The sequence below is a fragment of the Bradysia coprophila genome (genome assembly GCF_014529535.1).
Source record: "Bradysia coprophila strain Holo2 chromosome IV unlocalized genomic scaffold, BU_Bcop_v1 contig_5, whole genome shotgun sequence".
Classification (NCBI taxonomy): domain Eukaryota; kingdom Metazoa; phylum Arthropoda; class Insecta; order Diptera; family Sciaridae; genus Bradysia; species Bradysia coprophila.
In genome coordinates, this window is record NW_023503374.1 from 7,580,535 (window position 1) to 7,597,799 (window position 17,265).

General features: G+C 38.2%; 1 protein-coding gene across 1 annotated transcript in view; it reads left to right on the forward strand.

The window, feature by feature from the left end:
• Positions 1–10,854: 10,854 nt before the first annotated feature.
• Positions 10,855–17,265, forward strand: part of LOC119071990 (neural cell adhesion molecule 2) — a 100,087-nt gene continuing 93,676 nt past the window's right edge. The window contains exon 1 of the mRNA XM_037177112.1: positions 10,855–12,153. Within this exon, the coding sequence (XP_037033007.1) occupies positions 12,063–12,153 (91 nt within the window). The 5' untranslated portion in view covers positions 10,855–12,062. The remainder of the gene's footprint in view (positions 12,154–17,265) is intronic.

Consider the following 17,265-nt stretch of genomic DNA (forward strand, 5'->3'; position numbering starts at 1 on the left):
CGTTGTCGATGACGCTAATGTTCAGCCGGGCCATATCCAAACCTTTATGCAAGTACTTGAAGAGATACTTAATACTTTTGAGGCTGGAAGTAATCTCAACATTGATGTGACAATTGTACTTCAGCAACAGGTACGGATTGTATGGCACAATCCAGCGATTATCAATTTCTTGATTTCTGCTCGACATGAACTTTCGTCCATTCATTCGTCGCCGGTATTTGGGATAGCCACCTTCAATGAGTTCACTTTTCGAACTGTAGTTGTGCGGAAAGTGTTTGGAGCAAACGAAACAAATGCAGTCCTTTGTGGTGTCTAGCTGTTCACCATGTTTAGGATGTCGTGGGCAACTGTGTGATCCCTTTCTGGGAATTCTGCACGATTCTCTTCTGGTCGTGTCGTCACACCGATGATGGTACATGTATGTTGTGACATAGTCGTACAAACGTGCAGTGTTTCCATTCGGGCTTGGAATCTCAGCAGAAACAAAGTTGTCGATATCGACGTGAGTTGCTGGTTTATCTTCTGGCGCATTGAAGGTAACTAAATGGCAGTGAGGTAAACTACGCTTTTGCCATTCAATCACAGCCAGATATGCAACACATCTGCCCAACACATGTTTCTTCGAGATATCGTTTATCAGTTCCTTTACTTTTGCTCTGAATACACGCGCCACAACATCCGGACGATCGACGGGATTCGTACCTTTGGGAATTCGCTTCGTTATTTCTTCCCACATCGGATTACATGTCATCGTTATGAAAAAGGTGGGTTTACCGTATCTGGCAACCATTGACAAAGCATCGGCGTACCTACGTTTCATGTACTGCCGGCTACCAACAATGTCGTTTGGCATTACAATCAGCTTCCCGGGCAAGTCGGGTTGGAACACCTTTTTCCGATCTATGTAATCCTTTAGAGCTCCATACGTTTCCGCACGTATTTGAGCCTGCCCTCTATCGGACATCAGGTATTCGAATGTATTGTCCTGGGCTCTGGAGTACGCGTCAATTATGAATTGTTGCGTTAATTTTCCAGCGGATAACAGTGGCGAGAAGGCGACTCGCATCATCAGTAAGAAGGTGAAGAATTCTCGAACTGTGATTCGAACTCGCTTTTTGGGTCTTCTACTTTCACGACCGTCGTCTTCTGGCTCACTTTGTGGCTCGTTTTCCGGCTCACTTTCGGTCGTTTCCACTTCCGACTCTTGAGCTTCTTCTGGCGGAGCATTCAGTGCCGCAACTTCTTCTTTTGTGCGTCGTCGCAAAGTGTACGACCAAGTTTGCTCACTGAACGGAAACAGAATGGGATACATCATTGCGTCACGATTTGGATCGTGCGACGCTAATGGTATCCCTTCTTCAGGAGTTTGATCCACTGGAAAGACGATTATGTTCTTTGAAGCAGCCGATGGAAGATCGGTGTACACAACAGCAACTTCGTTGGATGTTGGTACAGCGAAATCACCTCCATGATTCTGCCGAATACGAATCTGATCCCGATTTCTAACTATTTGCAGATGCACATTCGTATTGGCGACATTCGGTCTTTGCTTCACTTCGTCCAGTACATCTTTGAGCATTCGATATGCACCAGCAAGAGGATTATTGGCTCGCATGAAATTTTCCAGTGATCGCAAAAGACTCACATTCAACGTAACACCAGCCCGAGCCCGACGTTCAGCAACAGCCACACTACTATCAATGTAATAGAGCTGAGCAGTCGGCATATCTTCTCCGGTGCTGTTCGTATGGAATTGTTCGGCAATGTGGTAGATCATTCCCTCCATTGCGACCACCGGTCCTAAACTGCCTCTGGCCTGCATGTGATGCACAGTAGTGGTGCCCAACGAAGCAAAGCTGAGAACATTGTTGAACAACATTATGTTGTCCAAGAAATGTTTCGACAATGGCGACTGATTCAATAGAAGATCGCGCAAAATGTGAGGGTAATCCCGTGCTTGTTTCTGCGGCAATTCACTGTGAATTTGACCGGAGTTACAACACAAAGTGAAAACGTTCCTCGCATTGCACTCTTCTTTGAAGTACAGGGCACCACAATGAGGACAGGTTAGGTTCATCGGAGACAGTTTATATAATTCATACATTGGTTCGGTGTCGTTAATTTCTTCGTGATTACCAAATGCATGGAAATGTGTTGCAATGTCTGCGTTGTTCTGTAAACGTAATAGTCGCGTTTGCTCTACACGTTCGTATTCATTTTGTGCATTTACTGCAGCCTCAACAATTTCATCGTCAGAGCCATCCTCTCGGTGGGTGTAGAACCACTCTACGTAATTGTCGTAATTTCCATATATATTTGGAGTGTGTGTGCGTCGAATTTTCTCCATATACACTTTCCATCTTTTTTTCAGATGCTGTTCTTCTGGGGAAAGCGATTTTAATTTTCTCTGTTGTGTCTGGTATTTAACCTTTTCACGTTTTTTGTCTCTATCCCTTGCTGCCTGCGTTATGTAAAGAGGCAACGATTTCACCGAAGTGGGACCTGGGACAGGCGATTGGTGTGGACGCCGATTCACTAAACCAATAAGAGGAACGTTATCATCTGACGAATCATTTAACTGATTGAGTGGAATATCGTCAAGTGGACTCCAGTCATCTGATCCTCGCATTGGAATGTCATCAAAACTGTCCTCATCATTCAATTCATTTACATATGGACCTCGATGCGAAGGAAGTGGAATATTTTTGCGTCTATGTCTCAAATTTTCGTCCAACTGTGTAACAACGAATGGTGTCAAACTGAATTCACTTGTTTGACCATAACCGAAACGACTGATAAATTGAAAGAGCGAGGGTATGTTGGTGAAAAAGAAAATTTTCGCAGTTCCGTTCGTTTCCAGTTTTCCGTCAACTGACCGCGGATGTGGTTCGAACAAAACGAACTGATCTTCGAATTTATACAAACCGACGGATCGTGCACAACAAATCAACACACCATGGTTGTAATGTCGAAAGAAAAGATCTATTCTCTGTTGACCATCCCTGCCAAACTGTCCGTTACCGTAGAAATCTGTTTGCGACACAGCAACACACTTAACCTTAGTCACTCCACGATTTAAACGGCTTACATTAACGAATATGTTTGGCCGTATCTCATGCGCAGCTAAGAATGTGTTGTTTCTTGGTCCATTTGCTAATGCATCTGCGAATGATGCCGTATAGATGTGATCTCCAAGCTCTAATATCGAATCAACATCACAGCTCATCCAGTTATTCTCAATGATGGAAGCAAAAGCCAAGAAAACAACAGAATTAGCTGTACATTGAGTATTTCGTGATTTCGAATCAAACCGTGCATCATCTTGAGCGAAAGTACCAGAAACGTAACGCGCGTATAAGCTTGAACAATTCGCTTCATTAGATGGGACAAACCGAATGTAATGAACTGTAGAGGAGCGGAAGTCGTGATTTTCGTTCTTAATAAAATCAATGAAACGATCGAGACCTTCAAAAAAGATTGCAGTCGACAGATTTCCTGGTCTAACACCAACTTCAGTACGACCATGCACATCATAGAAAACTATGTTACCCGATTCTCTATATTTACCAATACCATAATGATGGTCACCCATTTTCAAAATCGCGAAGTCGTAAATAATGGACTCGGTAAAGTAAGCTAAATTTCGCGTTAACTGTGCCAACGTCTTGCTATGTCTAATTGCACCGATACCATCTAAGCACATATTGTATTCGACACCTTCCATCACAAACTCCGTAGCGTAGTCGCTAATGTCTGTAAGAGTGCCATTCGCACGTTTGTTACACATATGGAAGTATGAAATACCCGATTCAAATATGTAGCTTAGAGTAGTATCAGCCAAATTGTCCATGCCATGAACGTACATAGAACTAAGAGCAATTATACATAATGCCAGACAGAAGGTGTGCTGTCCCGGCTCATTTATATCCGATTCAATGCCAACATCAGCAATCAATTTAACAAATGGTTCGTACTGAGTTTGGGTGTTACGTGATTCAGGATTAATATCGTCAGGAATTGGGGCTATCTGCACGGGATAGATAGTAAAAGTAGGATCTCTGAAGCAGTGTGTGTAAACAAAATTGACGATATTGCCGATATCAGGAAAAATGAGAACAGCACAGTGAGGACCTTGTCCGAAACCATCACTTCTTCGACCGTGCGAATCAAATAGAGCGTATCGACGGTTTGATCCCATGAGTAAAACAACAATTCCGTAATAAAAGTCTTTTATTTTTAATAAGCCAAAAGCATTTTCAAAGCTCTCGAAATGAGCAATCGCATTTCTTATATTTGGCTTATTGAACGAAAGTGTAAACTCAGAATCGCTCACAATCAGTTTCATATTTTTATTTTCAAGGTTCATGTCTCCTTCAAATTGATGCGGTAGAAGTGGCACTGTTGCATCGTACTCCATATTGTCGGTTATCTCTTGATCGTAAATCTGTCGATGAAATATGTTGCCGTATTCGAGGATCGCACTGAAATCTTCCACATTCCACGCTGTTATCAAGTGCAACGTTGAATAAACAAACGAAAACAGCACAGTTGCACAACACGGATGGTGATTATGTGCCAACGGAAAGCCATCGTATTCGCAATTTGTGCCATACAATACTTCGAATCGTAATTCATCTTCCTGACTAAGATCTTCCCGATCATACTGACTGAAGTAGTCTTGTTGAATTGGAGGCCGATCATTGAGAAAAGCAACAGGAACCAAAATCAAATTGTCGTGCAAAACGTGATGAGGGTTGGCTTCGCGAAGAGGAAATTGTTCCAAAAAGAAATGAATGAAATCGTTCGCGTTATGAAAAAACAAAATTGCAGCGTTTCCCGTCATATATTCTCGGTCGACGACTTTACTTCCGTTTTCTTGTCTTCCATGGGAATCGAAGAAGACGTAGTAGTAAGTATTATCGGACGCATTGTGGCATCTCAACAAACCGTACGAATATTCTGCGTATGTTATAATCCCGTATGCGAAATCATTCATTTCAAAGTGGGACAGAGCACCTTTCAAAACATTGACAGAGTAATAAGAATCCCAAAAAGAATTGAGCAAATCGCATTGAAGCTGGAAGTTTTGCTCACCGATAGTCAAAGTCTCGTTCAATTCAGCTGTTTCCAAAAATCCGTGATGCGAAGGTGCATTGTTAATTTCTAAATTCAACAGTGTTTCCTCGTAGTACTTTTGACCGGTGCGAAGAATGAAGTCAATGTCATCCGTATTCCAATTGTCAACGGACTTTAACGTATCATAAGCCAAGGCCGTGGCAGCCATAGCGGCGCATTGATGATTTGGCTGAGGAAACTCAGGCGAGAATTGACACAAAGTGCCCAGGACAATTTTGAAGAAAGGGCGCACTGGTTGAAGCTCAACGGTACGGTCTACCGGAGCAGAATCGACAGGTAGATCAGTATCAACAGGTAGATTAGTTTCAACTGGTAAAGCATTATCGACAGGTGGAACATTATCGACAGGTAGAACATTATCGACAGGTGGAACAATATCGACACTCGGGTCAATATCGGCAGTCGGAGCAATATCGATAGTCGGACCAGTATCCAAAGCTGAAGGGAAGATAGTGTCAACCGAAAGCGTTTGTCGTTTCGACAGAATCGGAGTCATTGCCAAATCCGTACTGTATATCGGATGTGCATCGAAGTTAGCCGATCTACGCTTCAAAGTGAATTCTGGCTGAGTGGAAAAGCCAAAAAACGGTTTACTTTCATCCGACAATGCTGGAGTTGACTTACAGAATTGTCGGGAATGTAGTGGAGCGACTGGAGAAAACCCCAAAAACGGTGAACCTTCACTGGAACCGAGCGGAACATTTTCTACAAAAGTATCTTGTAACGACGGTTCAACATGCGACACATTGTCGGTTAGTAGTGAAGATGCGGTGGGGCAGGTATTTTCAACGAAATCTTGTGCGGTTCCATGAACATTCGATACAGAAGCGGAATTATCTAATAAGACAGAAGAGACTGACACACCAGAATTTTCTTTCTTTCCCGAAATGTTAGCAATTCTAGCCAACTTTTTTGCCTTCGCTAAAGCTTTTCCTAATAACTTTGGCTTTTGTTCAGACATCGTAGGGTTCAAATTAAACGCGAATTTGCAGGTGAAACAAAAAATTTTATTTATTGTAAATGGCAGACTTTTCACCTGTTGTGAAAAGCAAAATATGCAATTATGAATTAGGTCAGTCTTTGAATCAGCTGTTATGAAAATTTGTTTGTTTATGTAATCAATGTGGAAAAATCAAAAAGTTCCCACTCAATTTGTAATGAAATTCAAATGTGGTGTAATGCTTGTTAGTGTGTTCGTTGACTCAATTTTTTATTTGTTAATTGGCAAAATCAGTTGAGAATTGATTTTGTTATTTTAAATGCGCAAAAAAATTTAAACGGAAGAAAGGAGAATTGCTTCTTTTTGCGTTTCTTTTTTTTACAATTGAAAATTAGCCCAAATTATGAAAACTGTCCGAAATGTAGGAAAATTTGAATCAAAAAGTATAAAACACTTCGATTTATTCGCCGCACACAATCTTTAACATAAAAAATAAATTTGCGCTCTGTTTTGTCAAATGTTGTTGTTGATTATTAGAGCAGAAGCAGCAATTGTTCTGAAATTTTAATTATTTTTTCGTACCAAATCTGGTCAATGATAGAAGCAAATATTTTGTTAGAAAAATCAATCGATTTCGTTTCTGTTTATTTTGCTTGGCGAAGCGCTATGAAAATGCGTGTGCTCTAAGTCGAACACAGAAATGATGATGTCAAAAATCGCTTTAATTGGTAACAATATTCGGACTTACCGAAGATTCAGTGAAGCGTAGAATTACGTAAAAATGCACTGTTATGGATCAAAAATAATTTCAGTTTCTTAACACAAAATGAATTGTTCGTATGAAACTGCAAAAGTTAATTGTAAACACTGTGCCACAAATCACTTTGACTTGATGACGTCATACACACTTTTCTAATTCAACAATATTCTTATGTGAGAACCAAAAAAAGTTTTTTTTTTCGATTTAATTTGCAGCAAAGCAAATTAACTTCTCCGATTTACTATAAATTTCTGCAAATTTTGAATGCAAATCAACAAATGACTCGCATGGAGTCAATTGTTGTGGTTCTTGTTGTTGTTATTTTTATCACTAAATTGGAATTGTCGCAAATGTTTTATTTTACAAATTTCGCATCTAATGTCACTGTGTGGCTGTTAAGTTTATCACTTTTCACAAATTTAGTTTTTTTTCTCGATTTCGAGCTGTAATTAATTGAATTTGAGGTTTCACTTCGGAAAAGAGCTTTCAATGTTTTGAATTAACTGAATAATACAAAGACGTGACAGATGATGAAGACCAACCACCACACATGTACATTCTGAACACAGCCGTCTCTATTACAAAATGCCATGAACATTTACGGTGTAACAGGCGTGTGATACAAAGTTTAAAAAAACTTTCGCTGTTAGCGTGATATGAGTAATCTTTAATTTTAGATTTTTTCAAAACTCGGAGATACTTTCTACAAAGTCAATCTATTTTGCTTTATTATGTGAGGAAAATGTCAAATTCTGAAGCGGGTGAATGGTTTCAGATTTTTTTTAAATTATTTTCGCAGCGCAAACGTCTATCGATGAATCAATTAATCTGAACCGTGACTATAAATGATAGCAAAGCACTTCAAGCATGTGTCGCACTCTAAGTAGAGTATTGAAAGTGGAGAGTATTGATTTTTTGCTGTAAAGATAGTAAAATGTCTGAAAATTCAATCTTTCATGCAGCTGTCATTTCAAACGCATTTACTTGAAGTGCGTTGGTGGTGCACATTATCTCAACGATGAAGTGACAGTGTATCCTTGAAAGTATTGCAGAGATGTGAAACTATCTAAATTAATGCTTGAAAATATTCTGATAAAACACTTTAATCGAACCATACACTCATACGTATTTATTCCGTTATTCTCCAAATTCTCGTAAAGCCGGCTGTAAATAATTTGTTTGCCAACCAATTGTTGGTAGAGTTAAATTGAATTTGGCTTACATCGAGTGATAAATAAAAGTTGCCATATCTCTGTCCTCGATATGTGTTAGTGCCTGTGACGCGTCAAACTTCTATTTATCCAGTGTTACGCAATAAGCGATATAAACAAAACGGCCGAATCGGTAACGAAACTGATCTTCTATTAATCAACAGGAAATATCTCAAATTTTTGTAACACAACACAGCCGGTAAGTGAAGGAATTTTTTGTGCGTATTAAACGCGAAAATGATTAATTGATTGTCGTTCAGAGCAATGAACCGAAATCCATTTGGAAACGGCAACCAAAATGGGCATCGACGTGTCCGTCGCGGCATATCGAAGCAAAACAAACTGGTGAGAAACACCCGTAAGATTCGTCTGTTGCATGTCGATAATAAGAACAGGAATTAATAAATGTAAAAATAATTGCAGAAAAGCGCCTCGCGGATATGGAGAAGAAAGGTCAGTAAAATCATCATGCCATTGCTCATCATCATAGCGTAGCTCAGCTTCTAGCATGCACACTTGTATCTCTGGCGTCAACAAACCTTCAAATATGTTCAGTGTTAATGCTAGTAGCAATGCTACGTGTCAGTATGAGAATGAAAATAGTTCACTAAGCGTCTCTAACGATCGTCTAGTTAATGGAATTGCGTGGAATTGTTGTGTTAATGCACGAACCATTGAACTGTTTCAGTTGACATCCTGGAAGACGAACGGAATCAGCTTCTCGAAGAAAAACAAAAGAAGAAGGATGAAGAAGCCTCGCTTTTGGCTGAAAAGAAGCGCAATGAGCAGATTGCCGCCATTACCAAGGCTGCAGTGGACGCTGCAGTGGACGCTGCATTACAGGCACAAGAGAAGAAGGTGAAAGATGACGCGGTCGAAAATGCTAAAAAAGAGTCGCAGCGCAGCTGGTTTAAATGGTGGAACCATTAGCTGTTGAGTGTGGTGTTCCCGGATGCTTTTTTTTATTTTGTATTTCAATATAATGAACTGAGCAGTAAGGACGTAAATCCGTAATAAATTTTGTAAGAAAAATGTAAGATTGTCCAACATATGTGAAGCAGATCCTATTATCTTTCCATTAATTCTGTAAGTGCACATTGGAACCTGAAAATACTAAAAACTGTATGAAATGCATGCGAAAACACTCATCTTCTCTAATGTCGCATTGAAAATTTCGTTAGAAGTAACCACACCGACAAATTTCCATAGTTTCCACAGCCGTTATTCGTGCGAAATACACCTAATAGACGCTAATTAGCTTAGAAAGCGATAATCCGTCGAAACAGATCGAAAAAATCGATTCCCAGCACTCAAAATATCGAAAAGGCAAAAAAAACGATTTTCGACCGCTGTGCAGGCGGCGGAGCACGCACCACCAAAAATGTATATGCGTTCGAAAGGGCTTGACCCACCCGTCAATATGAGCCATATATCAATAAAATGCCATCCCAAATGGCCAAACGGCAATCAAAAATATTTCAGGTTCACTGTGCTTTGAAGTAGCTTCAAAGTGACCTATTGGAAGAGTATTTGTGCGGCGGAAAACAACACGACCACGTCGTGTTTGGGCTCTAATGAAAGCTCAGGACCTGCTCTATCGAATAGAGAAAGAATCCCGTGACCACAGTCCCCCTGATCCGCACAGCAAGTGCGAAAGTGTTCCCGACCCTAAGTTTCCATCTTACTTCCAAAGTGTTTTCACCCAAAATTGAAACTGTACCACAACGTGTTTGGTATCGTTGGATAGGTCTTGAACGTGCCGTCATTTTAAGCCCACACACACTGTGCACCAACCGATGCACTGGCTGCAAATGGTCAAAAACCAAAAGTCGACCGAAAGTTAAAAAATTTTTTTTTTCACTTTTCTCAAAAATGTCCCTTATGGATTTATTGAGTCATATATGTATCGATCGGGCCGTTCCAGTCGAGGCTAAGGTGAAAATATGAAGAAAAAGTATGGAGCCATTTTTGAGCAAAAAATTTTTCACTAACGTAAAATGACCATTTTCAGTTTTTGAGTAATATCTCCTCGAAGACAAAGCCAAATGGGTCGATGTTTGGTATCTACGTGTCGGTCATCAAAATCTGCGTCGATCCATGGCACCTCCGGGTGCCGACGCTCCCATCATACCCCTATCAAAATTCGCAATGTAAGCTGTATTTCATTCATTTTCACTCAAAAATCGTAAAAAATGATTTTTTTCAAATTTTTTTCGCCACTATCATGTCGGGCGGTTCCCGCCCGACATTTTAAGACATGGTTAAAAAAATGAAAAAAAAATCGGTCGAAAAAATATCGGCCCAATTTTAGTACGTAACCCATCTCGCGGGTCTAACAAACACCCCCAGGTGCACAGTTACCCCGGGGAATGTGCTCTGGCCTTCGGCCATCGCACATTAGAGGTGCCCTCAAACACCCATTAAGAAAGGTAATAAAAAAGGATGCTGATGTTGGAACAACAATTTTCTCCCAAAAATCATTCAGATATGCCCCTTCTGTTCATCCAATGTTCATTATGGGGTACAGAAAGAGAACAGTCACGACACGCATGTCACAAATTATCATTCCCGAAGACAAACATCGTTCGATTGATTCCCCTATTAATCTCAAAATTCGATGTACATCGAATACGCACTGTGTGTGTAGTCATAGATACATGAGAGGTTGTATCGCATGACGAACACAATCCATGCAATGCCACACACTTTACAGTGAATGTCGCAATTGTTGTTGTTTTTTTTTTCTATACGTTCTTTTGCCTTCTCCGCCATACATGCAGACCGTTAACATTTTGGGATCGAGATGAGATATACGGGGGAGCGTACACAGAGCGTTGAAAAATAACACCAGAGCGCACCAACATTCACCGCACCAGACGATTTTTGGTTTTGTCAAAAAGAGTGCTGTGTTTAGTGAGAGTTTATTGTCTCGCGGGTTCGGTCTTTCGGTATCCGGGCGAAATAAAAGTTATTTTTTATGAAAATATAAAAATTAATGACACAAAAATTTTCATTTCATAAGGCATTACACCTTGTGCAGAAAGATTTAGTGATGCGGTATATAATTGTATTCCCAGGACATGTCGAAGATTCTTTACTTTAAAGCCGAGTAAACGTAACATTGCCCAAGGGAACGTGCGGTTTTCCTTGTTGTTTTTTTTTATTCTGTTGCTGGCTTTTGTGTATACGGGGATTTTTTTGATTTTAATTTGTTTTCGTTGCTAGATATAACATTTATGTTCTGTGATGTTGCCATTTTTCGAGATAAAGTTTGTTAGGAAATTCATGAACGCCAACATGTAAAATCGTTAAAATGCTCGTACATCAACGTTGTATATTTTGTGCGGAGAAATGTTTGTAAGGGTTTTCATGAACTTTTTTTTTTCTGAGACAAACAACAAAGACGTGACTGGAATTTCTTATTCGATTAAGGGATATCGTTATTGTTGTTGTTGTTTAAGTTGTCTTTGGTTTTAATGCTACAACACAGAGCCTGTATGGTACCTATAAACCTTGTGCAAAGAGAAGAATGTGTGTATGATGTGCATAACTATATGCTGTATGTACCATAAACTGAAAAAGGTAATGCTCATATAGTAAACAAAAAGCACGTTGGATTTTCCGAAAATACGAACTTATACTGAATTATTAATAGCGTGTGTGAGTGCTTCCATAGACAGTGACGTCGGACATAGTGAACGAGTAATAGTCAAAAAAATAATCATTTTCAAATCGAATGAATGCTTAAATCGTCCTCCACAAAAACAGTTTAACAGCTGAGTGAATTGAGATTATAAAAACCACATCGTAGCAGCTAAATAAACATTTTTTTTGTTAAATTTTTTCATGTCGAGTAATTTATTTAAAAAAAAGCATAACAATCGAATCGTAATAGTGTACGTCGTGCTTGATGTCGTACTTATGATGTCGCGAATGTGATGTGGATAAAGGCAATTTTTCAAATGGAAATTGTTGGGCTTTTTATCTTTTCGTAGAGAGGAAAACGTGCTTAACAATGCCTATTCAATGGATGTGTTTATTGTTGTTTTCAGTTGAAATAAAAATGATTTTATCGCTGAATACCAGAAGCATAGAGGATGAAAATGGTAATTATTGTAAAAGCATACAAAAAATTTCAATGTTTCCTTGCTCATTATTATTCATTGTTTATTAACAACAACAGCAGCAATGGTTGCAATTTTTTACGGTATTTACTCTTACTTATTTAATTTTAAAAAATATTAACATTTGATGTATTAAGCAGGCATCTATTACAACAAGAGTTTTTTTTTTTACATAAAAAAACCAAATAGTTTACTGTATCCTGGGAATTACGCTGTAGAATTTAAGCATCGCAATTTTTGAAAATTGTTATACATTTACGCGAATGTGCTCGAAATAAATTTTCAATTTTCACTTCAAGTATATCACGAAAATAGGCCATGAATTGAATATACATGCTACACTGACTATTGTGATTAGTCTAAGGATCGGAATGTGTGGTCCAGCAGACTTTTACTGAAAATTTTCTACTCGTTTCACACGTAAGATAGGTTCAGAAGCGTTTCCCTGTAGGTTTAAATAACCAGATCAGAAGTGTGAGTCGACCCATGTCAATCTTGAAATAAGTTCAAGAAGCAAAGGGGAAAATCAAATAGTTGGAATCACATAAATTTCAACCTAACACAAGTATGCACCCTTGGGTAGAGCTAGGAATGGGAATGTTGATGACAGTCAAGTTTTTTTTTTAATCCCAATGAAAGATACTGTTCAACCATTCAGAATTGAATCTTTTACTTCATTACTTTTAACATACACTTTACTATAAATACTCGAAATGGATGCATTTTTTGTTGGTCGTCGATGGTGGTAATAGATGAAAAAGTCGCAGTACAAGGTGTCAGTGGTTTTTCTAACAACAACGATAAGATATTATAGGATAAGATGGACAAGATGCAAGAATAAGCCGACAATGGGCCTGTTGTGCATTACCAAGGTAAATATAGTGGGGAGGTAATGCCATACATAACCGAATCAGATGTGCGGTGGCATGAAAGTTCGATACAAACGCCATCTCCTCACTTCATTTAAAACAAAAAATGGAATTGAAACTCTGGCCATCTGTTGTGAGATAGCAATAACTTATGTGAAACATAAGTAAATCATAGTCAACCATTTAAAAAAAAAGGTGTCAGTGGCATCAAACTTAAGTGCTGCACCGCGCGTCTGAATGGCATTACCTGGCGCTGGAAAACCAATAATCCCGTGGCTCTGTCGGAACGTAACTACCAAATCGGCAAAACAAACATTTTGGATGAAGGTGTATAATGATTATACTATATTCTACTATTATTCAGTTAGGCATATGTGATTTTTCTTGGGTTGTAAGACCATTTTAAGCACGCACAATCAGTGTGACTGTATGAGTGGATCAGCTGGTAAATCAGCTAAAGTAAATTTAGACAAACAATCGGTTGACATAAATTGTATTTGGCAGTCAAAACTGTCACGTACTAAATGAACATCGTCGTCACTGCTTTTCGTTAGGTTAGCTCAGCTATTTGCTATTCGTTTTTTTTAACGTTACAATAAACTAATCGAATATTGACATTGTTTAAACTATGCCCTAAATTGAATATATGAAATAAATTAAAATAACTTTAATAAAACAAAAAAAAAAAACAATTGAATGAAATGATATAATATGCACAATATAGAATGCTGTGTTGCTGCATACATTTGATTGATTGCATTTGGAAAAAATATTTCGTTTTGATTAATTTCGAAAATTTATTTTAATATTTTATGTAGCCATAACACAAAAACAATCCCTCAAACAGGAAATTATTCTCTCATTTTTAACAAATTAAAAACAAAATGGAAATCATTATAGCCACTGGCATCATTGATCACTAATGTGTCTAGCGGTGCTGGTTATCTACTATGAAAAATAGTTTTACACTCGCCAAACCATGAAAACACTGAATATCACGCGTCAAAGGTTATCGGAAACCACACTTTTTTAGTTCTCTCTCAGCAGACCTTGAGTTCTCTCTCAGCAGACCTTGAGTTCTCTCTCAGCAGACCTTGAGTTCTCTCTCAGCAGACCTTGCAAACAGGTCTAGGGATCCAGGCAATGTTTTCCTTAATGGTGTAGTTTGTTTGTGTTATTCGTCAAAGAGAAATTTGATACGAATGCGGAGCTTACTCTCCGTATCAACGAGTAGTGTGATGCACATCGAACGATCAACTCGTTCGGCTTTATATCGCGTATTTTCGGTTTCGTTTTTATTCTCATTCTTCTTCTATACATTCAAGTTCAACCTTGAACGGTGTGTATTAGAGATGAGCGGGCGTTTTTTCAATACCCGACCCGACCCGGCCCGATCCAATTTTTTGAACCCGAGCCCGACCCGACCCGAGACTTTTCTCTTCGCGGCCCGACCCAACCCGACCCGAAAAAATCATCGGCCCGACATGACCCGACTTTTTTTTACTATAAGAAATTTAATAAAAAATCATTTTCTACGCATAAAAGCTTTGCAATAATTTTATACGCGAAGTAAAATAATAAAATAAGTTAGTGTTTCATGCTTTATAGGCTTTTATTGGCTTACTTTGTATTTCTAAGTCGGGCCGGCCCGAATTTTTGTTTTCAAGGCCCGACCCGACCCGGCCCGAATGAATTTTCAAAACCCGGACCCGAACCCGAAACCTTCTTTGAAATTTTCATAGAATTTTTTGCGAAAAAAGCTTTGGAAAGCCTTGTAGAGGCTGAAATAGACTGAAACAAACAAAATCAACTTAATTTGAAAAAATCGGTGGAGTCGAAGTGAAAAAATGTACATTTTCTACATAATATTGGGGGTCTGTCAACTTTGAACCACCATAATGTACAATAAACTTCCTCAAATTTGATTTAATCTTTCTGTTAGAGTTAGAATTGGTAAAAACGACAATGATGTCGGAATGTCTCAAACTGATTATTACCGAAGTAATAGTTCCAGAGGTCTATTAGAAAAAAAAAATCATGTTAGAAACGTCATTTTTCGAAGTAGTAGACTCTGATGTTAGAACGAAATATGTTCCTTCGAATCTACTACTACTACAACGCTACATAAATGCATTTCAGATTAGTTTGATATTTCCAAAGATCTCTTACACAAGTTGAGCAAACATCGAAAATCATGTCATTTTTTCAAATTAAGTTGATTTTGTTTGTTTCAGTCTATTTCAGCCTCTACAAGGCTTTCCAAAGCTTTTTTCGCAAAAAATTCTATGAAAATTTCAAAGAAGCCTGACAGACCCATTCAATCTATTGTGCGGTACTCAAAAGTATTCGGAAAAGAAAAAGTAATGATGCAGTTTGACTAGTCTTGGCAAGCTACACACTAGTTGCCACTAGTTGTTAAAATCGACCCACCCTATTCCATAGTGTAATCTCATTTCATAACAGAAATATTTAGAAATTCCCCTATCATCATTAACATCTCTACTTTGGATTAACGAACGTTGTTAGTTCTTGGCTGAGGAATTGGTACCAATTTCATGAAATTAACGCCACTCATTTCACTTAAAACTAAATTATAAATAGTAGATTTCAACGTGAAGCAATACTCTCATCATATGGACAGTAATAGTAGATTACCATGCTCTGTAACTTCTACCCGTCATGTACGTATACGAGGGCTTGAGAGAGTATTAGTACATGTCGACTATAAGTTACGGTGCATGGTGCGGTTAGCAAGATTGTGATTTTCATTTATAATTGAGGAGAGATATGCATGAACCGAAAAGTTTTTATTTGGGAAATATCTTTTTGTGACGGTTAGTGCATAACTCTCCTCAATTATAAGTTCGGTGAGACCCGAGAATTTAAAGTTGACGCTCCATATACTCTGTAAGAAGACGTTGCTTGTAATTTACAAATTTTGCGTTAGCTTATAAGAATTACTGAAAATACCAATCTCCCCTTCCCTATTTTGTCGCAGTAGACCATATCTACATCTAGTGATATATTCATTATATCTCTAGGTGATGTCTTTACTCTAGCAATATATTCAAATCGTATGACAATAAAGGCACATACACACGTGTGCGATAAAATGAATAAAATAAATAAATGGAATAAATATTATCAGCAAGAACAAAAGGTACTTTAGATCTATCTCACTCGAATTCAAATACATTATAAAAAGGACACTTTTTTTTCGATCGTCATAGATTTTCCAGATATCTACACGGTAAAAGGTTTGAATTAGAATATTTTATAGTTGATTATGCTGGGAAATGGTCCATCTACTGGTGGACAGTGTAAAGTTGACTTGGGAATTATAATAAGAAGATAACGAAAAATGGCAAGAAAGGATTTTCATTTTGGTTGTTTTTTCCCCTGCTAAAAACACCCCTTTCCACTGCCATCTAACCCATAAAAAGCCAAACAGGTACGAATTTAACGAGGAGATAACATACACAAGAAGTGTGTGAAAATAACCGGCAACAAAAAACAGGGATTTTAATATCAGGATAACATTGTCCTTTTTTGTTTGCAAAGATTTGTATGATTTGGACGTTGGGATATGGGAAAATTTGGATGGTTTTTTAAAGCTAAAAGTTATGTGTCACATATAACAGGTTTAATACGTTCTGTCTGAATGGAAACGGACTAAAGTTTCGATTTTTATTTTAAAACATATTGTCTACTGTGAATGGACAATGTGAACTTTGGGATATCTCTAATAATTTATTATTGCTTTGGGTAACAGTTTCCGTTATTGCAATACTCTGTGAGATATATTGTAAATTGCAAAAGGATTCGGGCACACATTCTCATTCAGCAACTGGAATTTCGGTTCTTTATTCTTTGGTCTTTTTTCCGTAGTATATTTTCCAATGAAAATGTATCTAATATCTCTCTTCTCTATGTTCCTCGCACTTCAAAACTACCTTCCAATGATCGTAAATACCGCAAATTTGAGGAGCACACTTTACAATATTTACAGTCTGTTTACGGTAAATATATATACCAAGGATGCACACGACTACAAATTATCATATTTGCAGCGACTAGCGAAAATAAATTTGGTGCACAAATATTCCTAAGTGTATAAAGACATGGCGTATTTGTAACACAATTTTCATCGCGATGCCATATATTTTGTCGAAAATTGAATTTCTCTGCAGACTTTTCTATAATGTCGACAAACAGAAAGCAATAA